The sequence below is a fragment of the Grammomys surdaster genome, unplaced genomic scaffold (assembly GCF_004785775.1).
Source record: "Grammomys surdaster isolate TR1022 unplaced genomic scaffold, NIH_TR_1.0 126187, whole genome shotgun sequence".
NCBI lineage: Eukaryota > Metazoa > Chordata > Mammalia > Rodentia > Muridae > Grammomys > Grammomys surdaster.
Genome location: NW_021620993.1, coordinates 7899403 through 7921841, shown reverse-complemented (window position 1 = coordinate 7921841; position 22439 = coordinate 7899403). Strand labels below are relative to the sequence as shown.

At 47.6% G+C, this 22439-nt stretch overlaps 1 protein-coding gene across 4 annotated transcripts; it reads left to right on the top strand.

Moving 5' to 3' along the window:
• The first annotated feature begins 7069 nt into the window (after nt 1-7069).
• Nucleotides 7070-22052, top strand: Tcn2 (transcobalamin 2). 4 transcript variants are annotated; one of them, XM_028758228.1, is made up of 10 exons: nt 7070-7152; nt 7570-7765; nt 11872-12064; nt 13120-13289; nt 14171-14332; nt 15485-15657; nt 15777-15963; nt 17055-17220; nt 19734-19849; nt 21533-22052. In XM_028758228.1, exons 2-10 carry the CDS (start codon nt 7702-7704, stop codon nt 21592-21594), a joined length of 1293 nt encoding a protein of 430 aa, XP_028614061.1. In that variant the 5' UTR covers nt 7070-7152; nt 7570-7701; the 3' UTR covers nt 21595-22052. The 4 variants fall into 4 exon arrangements, with proteins under 4 accessions (XP_028614061.1, XP_028614064.1, XP_028614060.1 ...); XM_028758231.1 differs by having other exon boundaries at nt 7092-7152; nt 7573-7765; XM_028758227.1 differs by having other exon boundaries at nt 7097-7189.
• The last annotated feature ends 387 nt before the right edge of the window (nt 22053-22439 follow it).

Genomic DNA, 22439 nt, shown 5'->3' with positions numbered 1-22439 from the left:
TGGCTGGTCAACTTTTCTCCATCAGAAACCTGGCAAAACTTGTCTGTTTTCCCTTGTGTCTCCCTGCTAGCCTCTTAGGACCCAGAAATCCTGTCTATTCCTTCCACTCAGCAATTGGCCCATGGCTTTCTCTACTGACAGATCAAGAATAAACTGGGGAACAGGATCTTGCATCGGATCTGCCACTACAGGAGAAGACAGATCTCCCATGTTGAAGAAGTCTAAACACTTTCCCCTGCCCTTTATTTTCTGTTTCACACTGCTGTCTTCCCAGTATCCGCCATTTCCGTAAGAAGCAACAGTCCCATCCCCTACCATGGCCAAGATTCCTGTAACTTACTCCTGGCTAGCCTAGAATTGGAGATTATCCTGCCTCAGCCTCCCTGGTGCTGAGACTACAGGCATGACCTACTACACCCAGCTCCTTATTACTTTCCCTTTTTAAAAAATTTAAGTTTGAATTTCATTTTATTATGTGTATGGGTGTTTTGCCTACATGGGTGTCTATGCGCCACTTGTATTTCTGGTGCCCTCAGAGGCCTGAAGAGGGCATAGGATTCCCTGCAGCTGGAGTTTTAGACAATTGTGAGCTGTCATGTGGATGACAGGGACTGAAATCAATCCTTGTGAAGCATATCCAGTACTCCTAATAGTTGGGCCATCTCTCTAGGCTCCCCTGCTTTCTTATTGGAGGATGAAATTAAAAACCAAGACCCAAGAATCAGGCATTCCAGTCACTACAGACAAGTCCTCCCTTTTTTTCAACAGAAAAAGTGAGGAAATACACATGCATCTTCATGTCTTAGTTTCTTTTCAGTAGGTCTTCCAGCTCAAGATAACTGCCCTTAGATGTGCCTACCTAATCTAGGCAATCCTTCCTTTACCGAGATGCCCTTCCCAGGTGATTCTAGACTGCATCAAACTGACAATTAAAACTAACCATCACAACATTGAAAAGTAATATGTATAGCTCTCTATAATAGCGTCACTTGAGTTCACAATGATAACCACAACCTGCCTAATATGCAGGCAAGTGGCAGAAACATAGACATAGACATGCATGCACAGAATACACAGCAAAACAAATTTTAAAACTATTTATAGGGCAAGGTGTGGTAGCATGTCTATATAATCTTAGCAACTTGGCAAGTACCAGCCAAGCCAAGTGTCACAAGTGTGGCAAGCCAGCGTCACATAACAATCAAAATAACACAACAGGCTAGGAGGGGTGATATATAGCTGAAATCACAGCCTTGGATACTGTTCTGGTTCCCCTACAGATGAAGGAAGCTGCAGCAGAAAGAAAAAGTGACGGCCTTAAGTCTACACAGTAGTAAACAGCTTAACCCAATCTCAGACACCAGAGCCCTGTGGGAGGAGCTGGAGGCATCATGTCTCATGTATCCTTGCCAGTTCCTTTTCCTTGGCCATCTCTGACTTTCCCATGCACCATTCTGTCTGTCTCGAGCACGTCTTGGGCAGAGACATGCTCAAAGCAAGCATTATGTTTAGTGTCCATTTTGGCAGAGCTCCTGACGGGAGATACAAACCAGCATGAAGGCCAGGTACAGAAAGTCCTCCTAGGACTTGTCAGCAGGAACCCAGCATGCCTCCTCCAAGAATTCTTGCCAGCACAGCCACTTGAGGAGAGGAAGTGCAGGGGTGTGGTGAAGCCTGACATCTGACAATTCAGAGGTGCAGCCGGCACCCTCACGCCTGCTGCTTCCAATGTTCTGAGTCTTGGGTCAGGTGCACTGAGGCTTTCTCTTTCTCAGTTCAGCCACAGACTGTAGAGTCTGGAAACTTGCTAGGTAGGCACTGTTTGTGGTTCACATTCTTTCCTGAACTGTTATACTTGTTTGGAAGAGATGACACCGAATGAACTGGAACCATGTGTCAGACTCTCTGCTAAGGGTCAATCACATCTCTTGTGCCATTTTAGATAAAGTTTAGCTAAGCAGGGAGGGAGGAGAGGCCTTGATCTTCTCGCTATCGAAGGCTTTCAGTTACAGGTGCGTGACAGTTTGAAGTCTGAAAAAATTAGTCTTTTAAATGTGACCATAACAAGCAAAGCAAAAACGTAATGAGCTGAATTATAACCTACTTCAAACCTTTCTATTTCTTATTTCCTTTTTTATTTCTTACATATGCCTCTCCAGTATGCTTCTTATACTCAGTTCACCACTGTGTGTGGCGAGAATGTCAAATTCCAGTCTTTACAAAGTTGTTTTAATATTCTCCAGTAAAATGCAGCAGGACTTCTGATTAGCCTAGGTTCTCTGATTCCTAACTTCCTAAAGTCTTTTGTATATAATTTCTTTTTATAAACTTACCCAGACTGATATTATCACTAAAGAATTAGCAGGAAAAGTTCTCAACTTTATTTGTGGGTTTTCTGTATGTCCACAGTCTTGCCCTCTGTCTCAGCCTCCGGGGGTAAAGGCATCCTGCTTGATGATTTTATTAATTTTATTTTTAATTAAGGTAATTTCTTCCTGTTCCATTTCTCCCCATTCACCCAGACAATCTCAGAATACCACACCAGTGCTTTCAAAGGCAAAAGGCAATTAGGGAACACCAGAAACAGTCATAATTTTATCCCCAAACTGCTATGAGCCAGACATCTCTCTGCTGAAAGCTGGAACTCTGTCATGCAGTCTCATTACAGTTGGAACTGTGTCACAAAGCCTCATTAGTATTTTGATTATTGGCTCTGCCATCTGTTAAGTAAACAGAAATGTGTTCTCAACTTATACTCACCCACACACACAAACATGCATACACATACACGCACACACACAGACACACGTACACACATGCACATACATATACACACTGTGACTAAGGTGATGGATAGTGTTTGAACTTTTCTTGGGGAGATGAGAGCAAATGTCTACCCCCATAAGATGGGGCTCCAGTGACAGACTGGTAAAACCCGTGGGTTTATTAGATTTACTCACCGAGCATAAGTGGTCCAGAAAAGCCTCACTCAGCATGGATGATGACTTCCCAACAGCTGTCTAGATGGAGTTCCCACCTCAGTTTACTTCATATCCTTGCTGGCACCTCTGAGACAAGCAACTGGAACTTAGGGCAGAATTACACATAACTGGGTAGAAGGTGTAGGAGCGGCTGCAGTCTCTGGTAAGGGTCTACTGGCCCTCCCCACCCCTTCCTTCTGTGAGAGAATGTCAGTAGACCTCATCTCAGGAGAACTGCTTCCAATACAGATGGTGGTGACTGCTGTACCCCAAGGACAGTGGTCCAAAACACGTTACATGCTTTTATAATGAGCAGCTTTTCACAGTGTACGGGAATACAAACTGTCCTGTTGGATACCTTTTAAATGTGCACAGGTTTTTGTTAAATAGATCCAAATAAAGCTGAAAACCACAGAGGCATCTATGGGAAAGTGCTACGCTCCCAGTTTACAAAGAAGCAGACTTAGGAAAGTTGCAGCAGGTCTGCGTGTGCGTGCACATGTGTGGCACACATCTGGAGTCCGAGTCCTTCAGGGAGTCTTATTTTGCTTTTGAGATGTAATCAGTCATTTCTACTGTCACTTTATCTGGGCTGTCCCTAAGCTAGCTCCAAGGGTGAGTGTAACCCTGGCACTTACAGGGTGAAGGCAGGAGGATGAACAGTTTGAGGCTAGTCTAGCTTACGTGGTGAGGGTGAGATCCTGTGTCCAAAACCAAACCATAGCAAAACAAAACCAACAAGAACACACACACACATACACACACCACACACACACACACACACACACACACACACACACACTTTTTACTTTTTTGGCAAGATCTCACAACTATAGCCCAGGCTGACCTAGAACTCCTTACCTAGCACGGGATGGTTTCAAACTCTCAGCAATGCTTCTGCCTCAGCCTCTGAAGCACTTGGATTACAAGCATGTGCTACCGTGCCCAGTTTATGAGGCATAAACTGAATAAGCTAGGCAAGCCCCCTACCTATTGAGCCACAACCTCAGCCCCTAGAAACATTAAGTTAACATACAGAGTAAGGAGTGTGGCATTTGCACAGGTGTGCTAGTATACTATGTCCTCATGTGTCCCCTCTCCCATGATTCTCTTATCCTACTCCTTCCTGGGTCCCACCTCCCTACAGTTCCCCTCCTGATTTCTATTATTCTTTGCCCTCTTCAGACCTTTCCAGTTGTCAGGACCCAAGAAATTCCTGTTTGCAACCTGGCATTTAGACAAGCCAGCATTCCCTCAGAGACTTAAGAAGACAGTTCCTACTTGCTAAGAGGTGTCGTTCTCCTGATCTCTGGCAAAAGGGACATAGGGCTCCTCCATTGCCCTATACCTGCGGTGCTTATCAGCATACCTTGATACCTCTAGGCGCTCTCAGTCCCTGCTCACAAGTACCTGTTACAGAGTCATCCTGGCTGGGACACCGGCCCATCCTAAACCTCTCCAGCCCCTGAGCCTCCCTTCCCTCCACCTGTCTGTTTTCTCCTCCGTTTTCTCCTATATAACTCAGCTATTTTGGCTACACATTCTCTGGGTACTCTTGGTCCTTGGCTTCTCTCTCCACTCCCTTCTTTTACTCTCCCCTCATCTCTTCTCATGGCTTGTGTGAACCCTTCCAGATACCCTTGGCTGTGTGTTCTCTCATATCGACACTAAAAACCTTCTCCCCCACCATACCTAGGAGCAGTCATGTGCTCATTTTTCATCTGCTCCTGTGAACTAAGATTGTAGCTCCGGGTATTTTTATTACACAATGAATGCTCTCTGTGTACCTGCATGGGTCTACATTTGTTCCGTCCATCCGTCTCATGAGGTTTGCATCCCTACATGTGAATTTTTCTCCTTGAGATTATATTTCTAACAGTGGGCTATGTTCTGACCATTCACCCAAGAGCACAAGGGGGTGCTGACCTTTTGTGTAGGTGAGGGTCCCCACAAAGGTCCTGTGGACTCTTCTTCATGGGCAAAGGTCACTGAAGGCCAGAGGGAAGGTGGAGGTGAGTCAAAGGTCAACCAAGGAGATTCTGAAGGACATTCAAATCCACCAGGGCTGTGTGGGAAGAGCAGCTTCAGGTCTGGACAGCTCAGTGGCTCCAGAGGGTCTGTTCCCTTAGAAACTGGAAAGTTAAGGCAGGCGTGGAATGTAAAGTCCAGAAATTCCTTCTGTGCAGCTCCTGGCCTTGGCCAAAGTTTTATAGCAGCCCAGACTAGAATGGGGAGTTTCGTTCTTACTAAAATTTTTTTTTTTTTTGGTTTTTCGAGACAGGGTTTCTCTGTGTAGCCCTGGCTGTCCTGGAACTCACTCTGTAGACCAGGCTGGCCTTGAACTCAGAAATCCGCCTGCCTCTGCCTCCCAAGTGCTGGGATTAAAGGCGTGCGCCACCACTGCCCGGCTACTAAAATGTTTTTGAATAGCAAAAGTTGGAGAGCCTATTATGTTAGGGGAAGAAAAAGAAATCTCTTTGTTTTGGTTTTGTCTAGTGGATCTGTCTACATGCTGAGTTTTACAGCCTGAATGATACTTCCATCATGGAGTCAGTTGTACTAAGGTCTGGAGCCTTAAGTAGTAGACCCTCAAAGATTATCTGTTATTGAGACACTTTATACCTGAGTGCATGGCCTTGGTAGAAATACAGTTTCCTGGTGACAATTATAATCTGTTAATAAGGGCTTCAGACCTTAGTACAACTGAATGGAAGTACTATTCAGGCTGTAAAACTCAGTATGTAGGCAGATACACTAGACAAAACTAAAACAAAGACCTAATCCATCAAAGTCCACAGTTCTGGGAAAGTCTCTGAATGTACTAACCTTGCCTTTTGGCTTCTGTAGTTCAGCTTTTGGCTAACTGTTCTTGTTAATCGAAGTATGTCAACACAGGACATGGTTTTTGTGCTTAAAAGCTCACCCTGAGAAAGGCTTGGGGCTACACTGGGATCCCAAACACCCAGTGTAGTCAGTGTCAGCTAACAAAGACTTTCTATTGGCTCAAACCCACACTAGAGCAGCCTTCTCTGGTGAGTAACCACAACACTGTAGACTCTTCTCCGAGCAAAATGCATGCACATGCGGACTTCCCTTCTTACTCCATGCAGACTTTACTTCTTACTAGTTGCTGCTCTCCTTCCTTCCTCCTTTCCCTCCTTCCTTCCTCCCTTCTCCCCATCTAATGTCTTCCTGAGTTTTGAGATGAGATCTCACTTAGTAGCCAAGTCTGGTTTGGAACTTGGAATGATTCTCCTGCCTCAACCTCCCACATTCTAGATATAGGTGTGCACCAAGACTCATACTTGGCTCCTCACGCCCTCCTCTTCCAGCTTCTCTTCCTCCTTTTAAAGAGATAGGGTCTTCATGGTTGCTCCAGCTGGCTGCCAGTCTGTCCTACTTCAGTCTCCTGAGTGGCTGGGCTAGAGATATGCACCCACATGTGACCCCTGCATCATGATGAAGTCCTTTGTCTTTTTCGGTTTCTCTAACAACATGACACACATTACATTAATGAGTCCTGCTAATTAATAACTGCTATACAGGTCCATATTTATCCGTGTTGGGTCTTAGCTTGTGATAATTACCCTAGAACAAAAATAGGTTCTCTTGAAAGTGTGACCTTTGGCAGTTTGCTGTAAAAATAATTGTAACAAACCTCTCATGTGAAGATGTTTAGAGGCATTTTATGGTCTCAATATCCTCACAAGTGGAACTGGAAAATCGCTGTTAGGATAATCTTATTCAACGCTCTCATTTTATAGAGAATAACTTGAAACTCAGAGAGGTTAAATACTCTAGCCAAGGTCACCCAGCACTGCTTGATTCATACTTCGAGTCTCCAGTGGAGCTGGACAGATAAATAATCTTTCGTTCTATCTGCCAACATGTTTTTAAGCGACTTTCCTAGTTCAGGACAAGTAGCCCTGCAGCCCTGCTCCCAAAGGTTTTGCAACTTGCTGGATTCACTCGTTCTTCAACTTGTTCTGTCGCCTCCAGGAAACCCAGGCTATGTCTGGTTGACTGAGGAGACTTGTTTGTCTGGACCAGGTCCAGCAGCTGCCCCGCCTCCTTGGCAGGCGGGCGGCAGAGAACAGCTGACGCCAGAGAGCTCCGCCGTCACGTGATCACCACAGTTCCTCGGCTCTGTGTCTTGTCCCCGAGAGTCAAAGTAAGTACTTTCCAGGGACTCCTGTGAAGTGCACCAGGTAGGTACCCTAATCCTGAATGTCTGCAGCCAGAGCAGGAACGATGAGGGTGTGCAGGCAGGGGTGGGGTGTGTGTGTGGGCAGGGGGCTGGGATGTGCAGGTGGGGGTTCGGGTGTGCAAGCAGGGGCAGGGCGGACCCCGGCAAGCTCTGTCAGATAGACTTGGGACAGACTAGGCATCAGGCTTTCTGTGCTCCTTCTGGGGTCTTTAAAGCTTTGGGGACAGATGAGGTTGGCTTCGAGTTGCCCCACGGAGTCCCTTTTTGTTCCCATCTGGAGGACAAGCCGCTCTGCCCTTCCTTCCTTCCTTCCTTCCTTTTTCTGTTCTTTGGCCTCCTGCCCCAAAGCAGACCTTTCTCCCTTTCTCTCTGCTGATTTAGCAGCGTGCTTCCGGGTGTTGGAGGGACAATTAATCAGTGAAGCTGCCTCTTTCTCAACAAGTGACTAGTTGCAGTCAGACAAGCCCCTCAAGGTGAGACACAGGAGTCTCCTACCTCCCACCTGTGCCTACCATGGAGCTCCTGAAGGCACTGCTGCTCCTTTCTGGAGTCTTCGGAGCTCTTGCTGAACTCTGTGGTAAGTAACCCGCCAGCGTCTGGACTCTGTTGCCTCTGGAGTCTCAAAGAGGGATGGCTGCCTTGTCCAATCAATCCCCTTGAGGGAATTGGAAACTGGTAGTGGGGGAAGGAGAGACCCATCTGTCCCTCAGGTCTCCCACAGCAGTTTTTAACTGGACCTTAGTGCTTGAGCATGCTGAATTGGACACGTGCTCCCCTTCCCCCCCACCCCCGACAGGATCTCCCCAGCTCATCCAGCAATTTGTTCCTTTACTTGGTGCATGTGAGGCTCTCGGAGATAGGCTTGGTGTTTTAGTTTGGAGAAAGTGTCAGGAGTACACAGGCCTGGTCTCAGCTCTCCTAGAGTTTATGCTCTCAGAAAGGGGGCTGGCAAAAGGCATGGGGTGCCAAATTGGGTCACCATGAGTGATGCAAAACAAGTCAGGCTGGGGCAACAACAGAAAGCCACAGGGGCCTATTGAATTAAGGAGAGGGATGGGAAAGGATGTCCGAAAACTAGAAGGCTCTGGGAAGAAGTCCCTGAGGGAGGGGACGGGGGTAAACATTCTAGGTGAAGGGAAGCAGGTACTTAAAGGCTCTCCCTGATTGCTCCAGATATTCATCCCAGAGCCGTAGTCCTCAAGAGACCTCTTATAGATTCTAGGGACCTCCCAAAACATGATTGTGGCCCTTAAGTTATAGGGTCAGGCACAATCGTACACGGGGATCAAGCAGGAAGCAGAAGGCAGACGGTGACTCATCTCTCTCTTCCTCCCAAGTACCCTGCATACCAGGTCTCAGGTGAACTTGGGCAAACCTTAAGAAACAGGTGTCAGATGAAGAAGTCATGGAGCAGAGAGACCAAAAGGGCTGCTCAAGGTGCCCCAGCTTTAACAGATCCTTATTGGATTCACTTCTTGGGACCTGAGGCCAGAATCTTTCCTCGGCACCTAGACTCTCTGGCCATGTCCTGTAAAATCTCCTTATCCTTGGGCTCCCAGTTGCTATCTAGACAGTCCTCAGGGATTCTTCCAGCGAGCCTACCTCAGCCTTGAGCTGTTAGCCCCCATGCCTGACCACATGAGAGCTCCTTCCTTCACTATCATGAGAACGTTGGGGGATTGGGGTGCAGTCCCTTCTCCATTTCTGTGATATTTGTGAAGTGAGCTGAGGCTGTTTGATCCTTCCTCCTTGGTGTGGTGTGAGGATACCGCACTTTCGTCATGAGCCAAGGCCCTGTATGCAACCGAATGGACAGGCCTGATCTCTAAAGTACACAGAGAGGGCTCCGGGCTTCTGAATGCCCATCAGTCAGTCTTCAGGTGAGAGGGCTGGACAACCCTATGCACCGGATGCTGTAGTGCAGGAGTGTGTGTGTGTGTGTGTGTGTGTGTGTGTGTGTGTGTGTGTGTATGTGTGTGTGTGATGGGGCTGTGTTAGTCAGGGTACTGTACTGCAGTGTTTCACAACCTTCCTAACAGTGCAACCCTTTCACACAGTTCCTCATGTTGTGGTGACCCCCAACCATCAAATTATTTTTGTTGCTGCTTCCTAACTGTAATTTTGCTATTGTTATAAATCGTAATGTAAATATCTTTGGAGATGGAGGTTTGCCAAGGGGTCATGACCCACAGGTTGACAACCACTGCTCTAGCAGAGCAGCAGAACTGATGAGTATTTTTTTTTGAAACACTGGCTTGCAGCATGTGGTCGTGGTAGCTCAGCAGTAGCTATCTCTTGATGGAAAGGTTGACAATCCCATAGTTGTTCAGTCTTTGGGGCTGGTTATCCTTGCAGACTCAATCAGGTGCTGGAGTCCTGGAGGATTCCTGGGGAGCTGGTGGTCTTCAGTGTATGTTGGAACCATGAAGAAGGTAGATTTAATATCAGCCACAGCAACAGAGTAGATGAACTTGCCAGTAAGAGTGAGGGCAAACAGGCAAAAGGCAAAGTTTCCTTCTTTCCCTTATCTGGGCCGCCATCCAAAAGTTTGGGTCAGATTTAATGTCTTCTGACTTCGAATTGTAGTTTCGTTAAGAAAATGCCTCACAGAAGTACCCAGCAGCTTGAGGTCTGGATGATTCCAGATGCAGTCAAGTTGACAACCAAGATTAGCCATCATAGCAATCTTGCCTAAAGCCACTTTGGCTAGCTTGAGCGAATGTGCTTGGCACCTTCCTTCTAGAGAGGGTAAATTGTGGTTATCAGCCTCCTGTTATAGGCTGTGCCTTATCTTGTCACTTATCATGGTAACTGACTCAGGATGGAGGTCAGAGCCTGGGGTGGGGTCTCTTGTCTCCCTTACTAATTTCAAGGAAGAGCAGGAGATCAGAGTTCTATTGCTGAGGTAGAGCTCAATTGGAAGAGTGCCTGCCTTCCATGAACAAAGCCCTGGATTGAGTCTCCGGCATTGTATAATCCAGGCGTGGTGGCATACACCTGTAACCCCAACTTGTGGGGAGTAGAGGCAGGAAAATCAGGAGTTCTAAGGTCATCCCCAAGGACATACTGAGTTTGAGGCCAGCCTGAACTACAGGAGACCCTGCTTAAATAGTAAAATGTCCTCCAGGGACAGTCAGAAAGACAGAGAGCCACAGCAGAGGACCTCAAAGATACTGACAGAACTCTGGAAAAATATAGACAGATATCCCCAAAGTAAGACTTCCCTGTTCCTACCAGGGTCTCACTATGATGTATTCCAGGCCTTAGCCCCTTAAGCACTGAGATTGCAGGCCTGTGCCACCATGTCCAGCTTGTGCCTGACTGTCAGAATGAACATTTCATGAGAAGCCAGCCAGGTGCCCTGGCCTGGCCCATAGAGCCAACAGTCGTTTTGAGTTCATACTTGGGAATGGCTCCCTTACATTTGTAAATACCTATGACTTCTGTGAAAACATTTAGAGAGATGAGGCTTTGATCAAGGGACCCTGGTCCTCAGGCTAGGAAGCCCAAGAAAGTAGGCAAAGGGCCCTATGGCAGGCTGTTTTCTTATTTCTCTGGAGGAAGGGACTTTCTGATATGCTGGGATATCAGTTGGGTCAGTTGGACAGCTGGAGTGGGTGGTGACTGAGAGTCAGTAAATTCGGTGGAAGGTCCACAGTGCCTCCAAGACAATCTACTCTTTCCATTCTGAGCATGGTCCCTTCCCAAGGAAGGAGGTCAGCCATCAACTGGAATTGGTGAATATCCCTGAGATTTCTGCTTCCAGGGTATCTTAGTGTGTTGCTTACTTATCTTCATGTAAATCCCAAGTCCTGACAGGGTGTTAGTAGCCGGTCTCTCTAGGTCAGATCCTTTTAACTTAAATAGGGATGGCAGAAAAAGTGGTCTTTTAAGGTTCATGTGGAGGAATTTCTTCGGGCAGCTGGGAGAATCAGTTGGCAGCCTATAGCATGTGAACTTCGATGCGGAACATTCGCTGGATGAGGGCTGGGGCTTTGAACAATGAATAGAATGCATTCATGAGAATGTCAACAGCAAGGGGAGGGGTGGCAGTTTGACAGTCTTGGCTCCACAGCATCACATAAGACTTACCCCAGCAGTGGTGGCACACGTCTTTAATCCCAGCACTTGGTAGGCAGAAGCAGGCGGATTTCTGAGTTCGAGAGTTCGAGGCCAGGCTGGTCTACAGAGTGAGTTCCAGGACAGCCAGGACTATACAGAGAGACCCTGTCTCGAAAATCAAAACAAAACAAAACAAAAAAAGACTTACCCTGACTTTGAACTTCTGTTTCCTTTTCTGTGCAAAACAACAGTGAAAGTATCTACACCACAGGGCTGATGTGAGGGTCAAAAGAGACAGGTGCCTGGCCTTACTGCTGGGCTTGGTCTCCAGTCACTCCTGATAGGTGGGGTGATTGCCTGGCAACAGCATCCTTTGATCTCAGCCCATCATATCTCCTTGGCCCACTCTTATTCCTCTTAGGAAATACCCACTTTCCGTTTTACCTGTTGCCTTTCACCATAGTAGGCATTTTTCCAGGCAGGCCATGGGCTGTGGGCCGTGTGGTAATGGGAATAGAAACCCTTATTCCCTGGAGAAGGTTTGCCTAGTAAGGAGGTCAGAATAGTTGCTTGCTAGCGGCATAGCTCTGTGGCCTCTCTCACACTATTTTCTTTTCTCAGTAATACCATGGATAGACAGCCAGCTGGTAGAGAAGCTGGGCCAGCGTCTCTTACCTTGGATGGACCAGCTTTCCTCAGAGCAGTTGAACCCCAGCATCTTCGTAGGCCTGCGACTTTCCAGCATGCAGGCTGGGACCAAGGAGGACCTCTACCTTCACAATCTCAAGCTCCACTACCAGCAGTGCCTCCTGCGGTATTGCTCATCTCTTGTCTTTCCCCATGACTTCATCCATGTTATAAGAGACTGGGTTCTAATTGGGGTATTTCATGGCCTTGGACAAACTCTAGGCATATTTTGTCTTCTCTGAACCTTTCTCCATCTGCAGAATGCAGGGGTAAGTGGTACTAGATCAGAGATGCTAACATATGCCTTTTGTCCTGAAATGGCGTCCTCGATTCCTGAAGCAGCACCGAAATCTTTCTGTGTTCCCCATTTGTGTCTGAGGCAAAAATCATTAATCCATGAGGCCCAAAGCAGCACCTAACTCTTTCTGTGCTCCTCACAGGTACCTCAGGCAGACATCACTAATCCATAACCAAACAAATGATTGTATATTAATACAAAGAAGCAGTATGGAACTCTTTCTGTAGTTTACTCTTGTAACTACAGACAGATACTGCTAATTCACAACATTGCTTTCATGCAGAGTCTAGAAGCAGTACATTTCTGTGCTCCTCCAAAGAGTGGCCATTAAAGCGAGGCCTGCTCTGGGGTTTGAGTGAGAGGCGAAGAATAAGAAAAAGCCATCAATGACTAGGCATAGTGATGTATACCTTTAATGCTCACTCTTGGAAGGTAGAGACAGGTGGATCTCTGTGAGTTTGAGGCCAGCTTGGTCTTTGGTCTGCAGATCGAGTTCCAGAACATCTAGGACTACACAGATAAATCCTGTCTCGAAAACCAAAAACAAAAGAAATACACACATACACACACACACACACACACACACACACACACACCCCACAGGAAAAAAAGCCATGAAGTACCTTCCCCAGTCCATTCCTTCTCAAGAATGTCAACAATGCAGTGAAGGGAGAGAAAATGAAGGAGAGAGTTCAGATCTGGATGTAGGCACCCTTATGTTTTATCCTTGATTTATCTCACCTTTCTTTTTAAGAATCTGTGGCATGTATCTCATACCAGCATAGCCGACTGCTAATTCCACTTTGTGACCTTAGTATGGGCCAAGCCCGGCTTATCAAGGGAGCACCTTCTCATAAAGGTGCTCTTGTCTTGCCTCATCCTAGGTCTGCCTCCAGCGATGATAACAGTGGTTGCCAGACCAAGCTTTCCGGGGGCAGCCTGGCCCTCTACCTGCTTGCTCTCAGGGCCAACTGTGAGTTCTTTGGGAGCCGAAAGGGCGACAGGTTGATCTCACAGCTCAAGTGGTTTTTGGAGGATGAGAAGAAGGCCATTGGTAAGGAGAACACCATCTGAGTGGGGAGGAACATCTAGGGGGGCTCATCAAACGGTTTTGTTGTTTGTAGTTTTGAGGCTAATTGTTCTCGTTAGATGAGGTTCTTGGTAGGAATCAGAACTTTGGGATTTCTTTCCAGACCTCTTCTAACTCCCTCTTTGACCAGATCGGGTCTACCTAGAGCTCAGGCTGGACCCAGTTGCTATGCTTGACCCAAGCTTTCCCATACCCCATGCACAAGTTGTTGGTTTGCTCAGCCACCAGGGCTGAGCCATTTTCCGCTTCTGGGACACTGGTACAGCCTCCGCTCCGCCTACTCCCAAGCCTCTGTCAACTTTCCAGCCTCCTGACTTGGATCTAATGCCCAACAGCTGAAACAGGAATTGTCAGTAAAAACCTGTTCATGCCCCTTACACCTTGCATCCCCTCCCCCCTCCCCATTCTTCCATTCATAACTCTCAGGCCCAGCCTGGCTGGTCTCTAATACTTTCTGGGTATTGCTTGCTTGCTTCACTATGTGTTCCAGGCACAATGACTTTAGCAACAAGTCTAGATCTTTATATGTACCCCACAGAGTCACTTTAGTGAAGAATCCTGTCTCAATTTCCCAGCTATTTAAAGATTTCTGTTTTTCGGCTCTGAGGACCTCGGTCACCATTTCTGTTACAATTGTTCTGTCCCATGAGTGTGTGTTGAGCTATCATCTTCTATTTTGACCTGCAAACACAGAACCTGGCCTACACTGGGACCTCAGCCAGGCAGCCTGTGAACTATGAACTATGAAAGCCTCATGAACTATGGGGCTTTCTTGCTAGGAAGAGGCTGAAAGGGAAGCACTCGGGCCTGACATGTCTCTCTACTCCTTGTCTTTCTAATCTCAGGGCACAATCATGAAGGCCACCCCCACACCAGCTATTACCAGTATAGCCTCAGCATCCTGGCACTGTGTGTCCACCAGAAGAGGGTCCATGACAGCGTGGTGGGCAAGCTCCTGTATGCTGTTGAACATGACTACTTTACCCATCAAGGCCACCTCTCTGTGGGTAAGTGGACAAAACCTAGCCACCCCCAGCCCCAGGGCAAGGGCTGTATGACCTGCCCCTATGCTCACCTTTCCTTGGAGCATCTCCTCATCAGATCCCTTAGAAGTGAAATGGTGGGGACTGTGAGCCAGCTTTAACCTGAGCTCCAGCATATCACCACTGTACGTCATCATCCCCCCTCCCCCCACCAGTCAGGCTTTTGCTTTAAAAACAACCTCCCAGCAGGATCTCAATAAAAGGTGCTTTACAAGCAGAGGTCTTAGCACACACTTGGCATCATCTAACTTGGGGATTCTGATACCTGGATTTTGAAATGATTTCTCACCATGTGACCTTAGGCCATCATATCCATTTTTAAATCATCATGATCCAAGGTCTCTGCTAGGCCTGGGCTTCTTTGAGTGAATAAGGCCTCATATAGGGTGGGCAGGGCAGGGTAGGGCAGGGGGTGATTGGTAGATGATTGCCCAGAGAGAAAAAGGCACCAGGACTTCTGTCAATGAAAGGCTTGTCTCAGAGGCTTGTAGAAAAACACAGTGGACACATTAATGTTACCTACAGCGAAGACGAGATCTTAAAAATTCCCAGGCCCTGACAGCTCCCTTTATCAATGAAATCCCCAGGCCCGGACAGCTCCCTTTATCAATGAAATCCCCAGGCCCGGACAGCTCCCTTTATCAATGAAATTCCCAGGCCCGGACAACTCCCTTTATCAATGAAATCAGACTGCCTGAGGGTAGATACGGCAGCTGCTGGTGTCCGCTGTCCAAGGGGGCTGGAGATGTGCCCAACGGCAAGTATTTAGCATGCCTGGGGTCCAAAATTCAATACTCAACACTACAAAACCAACATGAATTAATTAATCAGTAAAATAAAGCTTCCTCTGTGGTCTCAATGCGTGTCCTGGCTTAGCTGCAGGGACTGTAGAATCCATCCTCTTGGACCCTCTTCTTCAGTCTGTCTATCTGACCTGCTGCTCTCAAGCCACTCGGTGACCAACAGTTTGTCTAGGTCTGAGAGGTTTTCTGGGACTTAGTGTGTCCAGTGTTAGGACCAGGGAAATCCCGGGCAAATCACCCATTTGTACTGTATATGATCCTGAATCCCCAAAACTCCAAGCTATCCAGTTCATACTAGGTCCTATCCTCCTAGACACAGAAGCCATGGCCGGCTTGGCCTTCACCTGTTTGGAGCGATTCAATTTCAACTCTGATTTGAGACCACGGATCACCATGGCTATTGAGACAGTTCGAGAGAAGATTCTGAAGGCCCAGGCCCCTGAGGGCTACTTTGGGAATGTCTATAGCACCCCACTGGCACTACAGGTACGACAGAGACTCTGGAGCCATGACTGCTCAGCGGGTCAATGGCAGGTGGCCTGGTTAGAGACTGGAGGACCAGGTTCCTTCCCAGTGGCTGACCTACGATCTTCTCTTCCCCACAGATGCTGATGACCTCTCCTGCCTCTGGGGTAGGGCTGGGCACAGCATGCCACAAGGCAGGGGCATCCCTGCTGCTCAGCCTACAGAATGGGGCCTTCCAGAATCCTATGATGATTTCCCAGCTGCTACCCATCCTGAACCAAAAGACCTACCTGGATCTTATCTTCCCAGACTGCCAGGCACCCAGGGGTAGCTGAGCCCTTTCTGTTTCCTGAGTGATAAGCTATTCTCTGTGGGTCCCAGTGATGGGTGATCAGTCAGTTATGCTTTGCTGAGCCAACATGAGCATGTGGGTCTGCACAGCACACAGCAGCTAAAACGAGGCCACAGCCTTCTGATGCCTGTGGTGTAGACACAGATACTAAATAAGCGCTCGGGGTGGTACCCACTGTGTGATACCCACTGTGGAAATGTCTGAGCGAATGGATGGAGGAATGTATTAGCCACGGTCCTCTAAAGGAGCAGCCTTGATAGGATGATTCATTGGATTTGCATACACTATATGGTACAGATAGTCCAACAGTCTATCTTCTCCACTCCTTTCTGGCCTGTGTTTTGGACCTGTGGTGTTTAGCTTGTGGTGGGGGCTATGGACCACCACTGTCATCAAGAGACCCGGACTTGGAATCCCAGTTCCTCATTCTCCATCCACTCCCCACAGCCAGGACAGTTATTAAGTGCGGGCCTGAGGTATTCCTCCTCTTCACAGGGCCACTGAGAGGAGCCTATGCTCACTGGTGGGCATGGTCATCACAGAAGAGTGAATGCCTCAATGGGTGGAGAGACAGATTTGGTTAATTTTGATACCCAAGGACTTGCCAGGAAATGGGAGGAGAGGGCAAAGCAGCAGAGAAGACCAAAGCAGAGGCACAGAGCCCAAAAATGCAGGGGCATCATGGGAAAGAGTGGGTCTGGAAGAATGAGCAAGAGTAGTGATAAATGCAGAGAAGGAAGATGTGTCTACTAGAGGTGACCAAAATGTGACTTGAACAAATGCAGAAAGGGTCCTCTGAGGTGCCGTATGTCAGATAAGAGAGAGGCAAGAAGCAAAGACACCAGCAAGGGGCTCAGGCTTGGGCTGCGGGAGGATTCGGAGGCTGAGGGCTGAGGGCTAAGGAGGCTGGGATGAGAACTAGGTTCCAGCCCAGCAGGTGTCTGCCATTGACTGAGCTATTCTGAGGGAAAGCCGTGGGCCACTTAGGCAAGGTGTCCATAGGAAGAAAGGAGGACTCACAGTCAGTTCCTCATGACAGCTGCCTCTTCCTCTTTCCCTGGCTCAGTCATGTTGGTGCCAGCTGCTGAGGACCCTGCCCACATCCCAGAAGTCATCAGCGTCACTCTGAAGGTCCCCAGTGCCCTGCCACCATACGAACAAACACTTTTTGTCTTTGCTGGGTCCTCCTTGGAAGATGTCCTGAAGATGGCGCAAAACATCGGAAGATTCATGTGAGTCTCCCCATCCCTCATCCTGGCCCTCACTCCTCTCAGGCCTCCATGCTTGAAATGGTATCATGGGGAGGATGGGGAACAGAGGGGTTTCTTGGAAGAAGTTCTGGTTTAATTTCTGTGTCTATCTTCTCCACTCCTTTCTGGCCTGTTTTGGACCTGTGGTGTTTAGCCTGTGGTGGGGGCTATGGACCACCACTGTCATCAAGAGACCCGAACTTGGAATCCCAGTTCCACATTCTCCACCCACTCCCCCACAGCCAGGACAGTTATTAAGTGAGGGCCTGAGGTATTCCTCCTCTTCACAGGGCCACTGAGAGGAGCCTATGATCACTGGTGGGCATGTTTTATGTAGGTTCAATGCTTGGTATGTGGTGAGAGCTCCAGGAAGATTAATTGTATCAAATAACCTTGATAAAATCTTGCCATTAATAACCCTGAGAAGATAGTAGACACTTGTCCCTTGAAATTTGACAAACCTAAGAATGAGCAAAGCTTAGTTGCTGCTTCTTGCTGGGTCCTGGTCATACGTGGAGATGGATGTGCCTCCCCTGGGTTAACTCTGGCTCAAAGCAGCTGAGTCCTTCCTACCAGCCTGCTCTCTCCCCTGGATTCTTGCCTCATCTTGAGAAATCTCTGCTTTCTGTTCCCAACAAGAGTTCTAGGGAGAGCCACCAGGGGACTGTTTGGTCATTTGGACCAGGAACACTTAGATCACAGCTGTGTAAACACCACTGTCTTTTTTGTTTGTTTTTCAAGATAGAGTTTCTCTGTGTAGCTCTGGCTGTCCTAGAACTCACTCTGTAGACCAAGCTGGCCTCAAAAGCTCATTGAGATCCACCTGCATCTGCCTCCTGAGTGCTGGAGTCAAAGGCCACTGTCTTTAAGGAACAAAAAAACTGCTCCACTTACCAGGTTAAGTGACATCTCCCCCCTCTCCCCAGGAGGGTTGAATCTAGAGCCTTTATAGGCTAAATGAGAGCTCTGCTATTGAGCTATCAGATTTTAACTTTTCATTTAGAAACGAGATCTGCATTAGTCATATGTTTCATTGCTGTGACAAAAGACCTTACAGAAAGAAGCAAAGTGCAGAGAGAAGCTGGTTTGCGCTCCCAGTTCTGGGTGAGACAGGTCATCGAGGTGGGACGGTGTCGTGTTCACAGTTGGGAAAACTCAGTGATGAGAGCCACTGTTCACAGTCCGCTCTCCTTCCCACTCAGTGGATGACCCAATCCATCTGATGGGACTACCTAGATTTGGAGTGGGCCTTTCTTCCTTCAATCTAGAAATCCCCCTCCCCAAATATACCCAGAAATTTGTTTCCATGGTGACTCTAAATCCCAGTAAGCTGATAATCAAGATTAATCATCAAGTATCGTTCTATGTTCCCAGGCTAGCCTTGAACTTTCAGTCCTGCAATAGCACCAGGCTGGTCCTAAGTCAGTGTAAAGTCCCTTTGTTCCTTTCTTTCTTCTCTTTTCTTTTTTCTTCTCCTTCATCTCTTCCTCCTCTTCTTCTCCTTCCCCTTCTCTCCACCCTTCCTCCCCCCCCCCCCCGCCAGTATTTGTGTTTGGATACTGAATCAAAATGCAGAAAATAGCCGGGCGGTGGTGGTGCACGCCTTTAATCCCAGCACTTGGGAGGTAGAGTCAGGTGGATTTCTGAGTTCGAGAGTTCTAGGCTAGCACATACACACACGTTAAAAAATGAAAAGGGCTCTTCTATGAAATCCCTTAGACAATCCATTTCTACCAAATCTGCATCTTTTACAATTCAACTAAATTGTATTAATCTGTGCTAAACACACAGACTTTTGCTTGTCACTACATCAAAACAACCATTGCCATAGCGCTTATATATTAGACATTATAAATGACTTAGTGGTGACATAAAGCATGCACAGGAGCTTGTGTGAACACCCTACCAGTTCATATGACACACGTGCACTTTCCTGGATTTTAGTATTTGTCTGGGGCCTTGAACCAATCTTCTGAAGATATGAAGGGGTGGTTGTACTTTCTCTTTGTTTAAATCACAAAAATAGCTTTCTGGTGTTTCTGTCACTTGTGGTACTGGAGGTTGAACTTTACACATGGTGGCAATGGTCTAGCACTAAGCCACACCCTGAGCCCCCTCTTTTTTACCTTGCTGTGTAGCTGAGGGTCATCTCAACCATCTAATCCTGAGATTAGGGGTGCGTGCTACCATAGTCAGTTTATACTGTAGATCAAACCAAGGACTGAGTAAGCTCTTGGGGGTGGGGGAGGCTGGCAGAGGGAGTGGATGCTGCCCACAGTCAAACATTAATCAAGACAATGCCCCAAGGACAAGTCCACTGGCCAATCTGATGGCAACGACCTCTCTTCCCAGGTGTCTCTAGTTTGTTTTAAGCTGTACCAAACTAGCCAGTACAGAAGCGTTAGGAAAGAACTAATCCTGAGGGAGGCAGGACCGCTGTTATGGGTAACCCCGTTTTCCTCCTCGGGGACAGCAGCTCCTTTTCTATTTTCTAGGTATGGGACCCAGGCCTCCTTGTCAGGCCCTTACCTGACATCTGTACTAGGGAAGGAAGCTGGGGATCGAGAATACTGGCAGCTCCTCCGAGCCCCTGACACCCCCCTGCTGCAAGGTGAGTCTTTAGCCTGCTGCCCTGGATACTCCTGCTACCCGAGTCCTGACCCAGCAGCAAGGCTGCATTAACCTAGCCCAGCATTTCCCTTGAGCCTTCCTGGGCTACAGTGTCAGAAAACCACTCATGTTCAAAGTTGGATCCAAAATATTGAACTGAATTCTTAGAGTTTTTAATGGAAGTTTTTGTGGAGGGTCTAAGACATAGGAAAGAACAAAAGCTTACATTTCACTACCCGGAAATTAAGCTCTAAATGTTAAGAGATTTATTATTATTATTTTTTATTATTATTATTTAATTTTTAAGATTTATTATTTATTGTCAGTGAGTCTCTACCTGCACGTACACCTGCATGCCAGAAGAGGGCACCAAACCACATTACAGATGGGTGTGAGCCACCATCTGGTACCCAGGTCCTCTGGAAGAGAGCCAGTGCTCTTATCCACAGAGCCATCTCTCCAGCTCAAGTCTTTTTCATTTTTGATACATTTTCTTAAAAACTACAAGAAATATGTACAATGCTTGTTTTCATTTAAAAATGGAATAATACTCTGTCAACACTATCCAACGATATAAAATGTCAGGCAGATTTGTAAATGTTTCCTAGTTGGTGAAACTAATATTATATGATTTATCTTATCTAGCCCACTATATCTCAAAAATGATCATTCCAGGATGTAAAATCCCAATGTGGAACCACTAATGACATATTTACATGCTTTTATTTGCTTTTTTAAAATTAAGTTAATTTTTTGAGCTTGTAGCCTAGGTTGGCCTTGAACTCACAATCCTCGTGTCTCAGCCTCCTGAGATTTCTGGTGTGTCCCCACCATCCTGGCTTTGAAGGCACCACTTCTTAGTCACTTTCCAGTCACCTTCTAACACTGTCACTGTTGGGTTAGATGTAAGTACTTGGACCTGGGGACACAGACATTCATACCAAAGCATGCATGTTTCAGAGGGAAATCTCCCATGGTGGTGCAGACCTCAGGAGACTTCGGGAGGAGGATTGCTGTGAGTTTGTTGCTAGGCTGGTCTACATAGCCAGATCCTGTCTTTGCCACTGTCCCCTCCAAATGAAACTGAGTCAGTAAATGGAACTGTCCCTGGACACCTGGCTTCTTGAGGAATTTCTCTCTAGTTCAGCCAAATTATTGCTATTATTTCCAAATTGTTCTTTTTGTGGAGCTAAGAATGAATGAGGTCTCAGGCCTGCCCGGCAGTGGTTCTTCCACTGACCACGCCCAGCCTGGATGCTGCTTTTATTATCTTCCCCTTTTCTCCAATGAAAATGTGGGACTTGGAGCCAGGTATTCTCCTGGACTGAAGGGTTGCTTCTGGGACACTCATTCGTGACACTCTCCGGACCACACTGAGCCAATCCCTTTGCCTGACAACTCCGTTTGAAGATGTTGACCCTGCCAAGCAGGAACTGCCCTGGTTTCCATCTGTTATCCAGCTGTTAGTCCCTCTAGGGGCGCCCTCTTTGCTGTATGAGCCTGTGGCCTGAGGGATCCTACCAAGGCTGGTTCTGAGTCTCTGGCTGGCTCTGGACAGCTCCCAGCTTCCCACTACCAAACCCTGAGTGGGTCTTACAGATGTGGCTTCAGGGTCATGGTCTCATGATGTCATTGGGGTGGGACATTGCCATGTTAAACACCTTTGCTTCACTGCTTTCTGCAGGCATTGCTGACTACAAACCCCAGGACGGGGAGACCATTGAGCTGCGGCTAGTTAGATGGTAGCCCTAGGCTCCCTTCTGATGTCTTCGGACCCTGCTGCCACCTCCAGTGTGCTTGGAACAATGTCCCCAGATCACCTCAGCTACCTTCCCAAAGAGGACCTAAGCCACTCCCCACTTGGGAGCAGGAAGGATAAAGCCTCCCCTAGGGAGGCTGCTAGTTTGAGTTTGGCCCTGCCTGATGTCACCGGTCTTTCATGAAGACTGCCCCATAGTCTGAGAGACAAGCTGCCCTTGACTTCCTCTATATAAAGAAGTCTGCTGGCTATGGGTTTGTGGGTACCATTGCTCTGGGACCAGGGTCCCACAAGAAGGACCTCCATGGCCCAGGGGCTGTGGTTCTGACCCACACACCCGACCCCTGCTCTCTGTTATGAGGTTGGTGGTCCCAGAGCTGGTCATGAGGCAGCCTTTGGCCCTCAGCAAGGCCTTCTAACACAATTAAAGCCTTGATTTACCTTACATGGCTGCAGTGTCCTGGTGCCTCATGTTCGTTGAGTTGGGGGAGGCAGGGTAGAGGGAGCAGAGACCTTTGGGGAATCCAGCAGGACTTGTGATCACTCTCCTGTGTATCACATGGTGAACTGGCATAAACAGAGTTGACTACATCTTTCTAAATGTTATGTGTAACAGCCCTGTGGGTTGTGAGCATTTTCATCTCTAAGTATAAAGATGAAGAAACCAAGGACTCACACAACGTCTCAAGCTGGGCAGTGTTGCTATAGGAGATGATGTCAGGCAGGAGACATGACAGATATGGCTGCTGAACCTGGTGGACCAAGAGATTTTTGCTGGGGACTGAGGCTGTACTGAGTAGCGGGACACTTGCCCAGCGTGCACAAAGCCTTG

What these genes read in the sequence shown, in the direction of transcription:
- Tcn2 (XM_028758228.1), top strand. Translation starts at nt 7,702, where the DNA reads ATGGAGCTCCTGAAGGCACTGCTGCTCCTTTCTGGAGTCTTCGGAGCT. An exon ending in GGATGAGAAGAAGGCCATTG is followed by an intron (nt 13,290 to 14,170) that starts GTAAGGAGAACA and finishes TTCTAATCTCAG; the next exon opens with GGCACAATCATGAAGGCCAC. An exon ending in CAAAACATCGGAAGATTCAT is followed by an intron (nt 17,221 to 19,733) that starts GTGAGTCTCCCC and finishes TCTATTTTCTAG; the next exon opens with GTATGGGACCCAGGCCTCCT.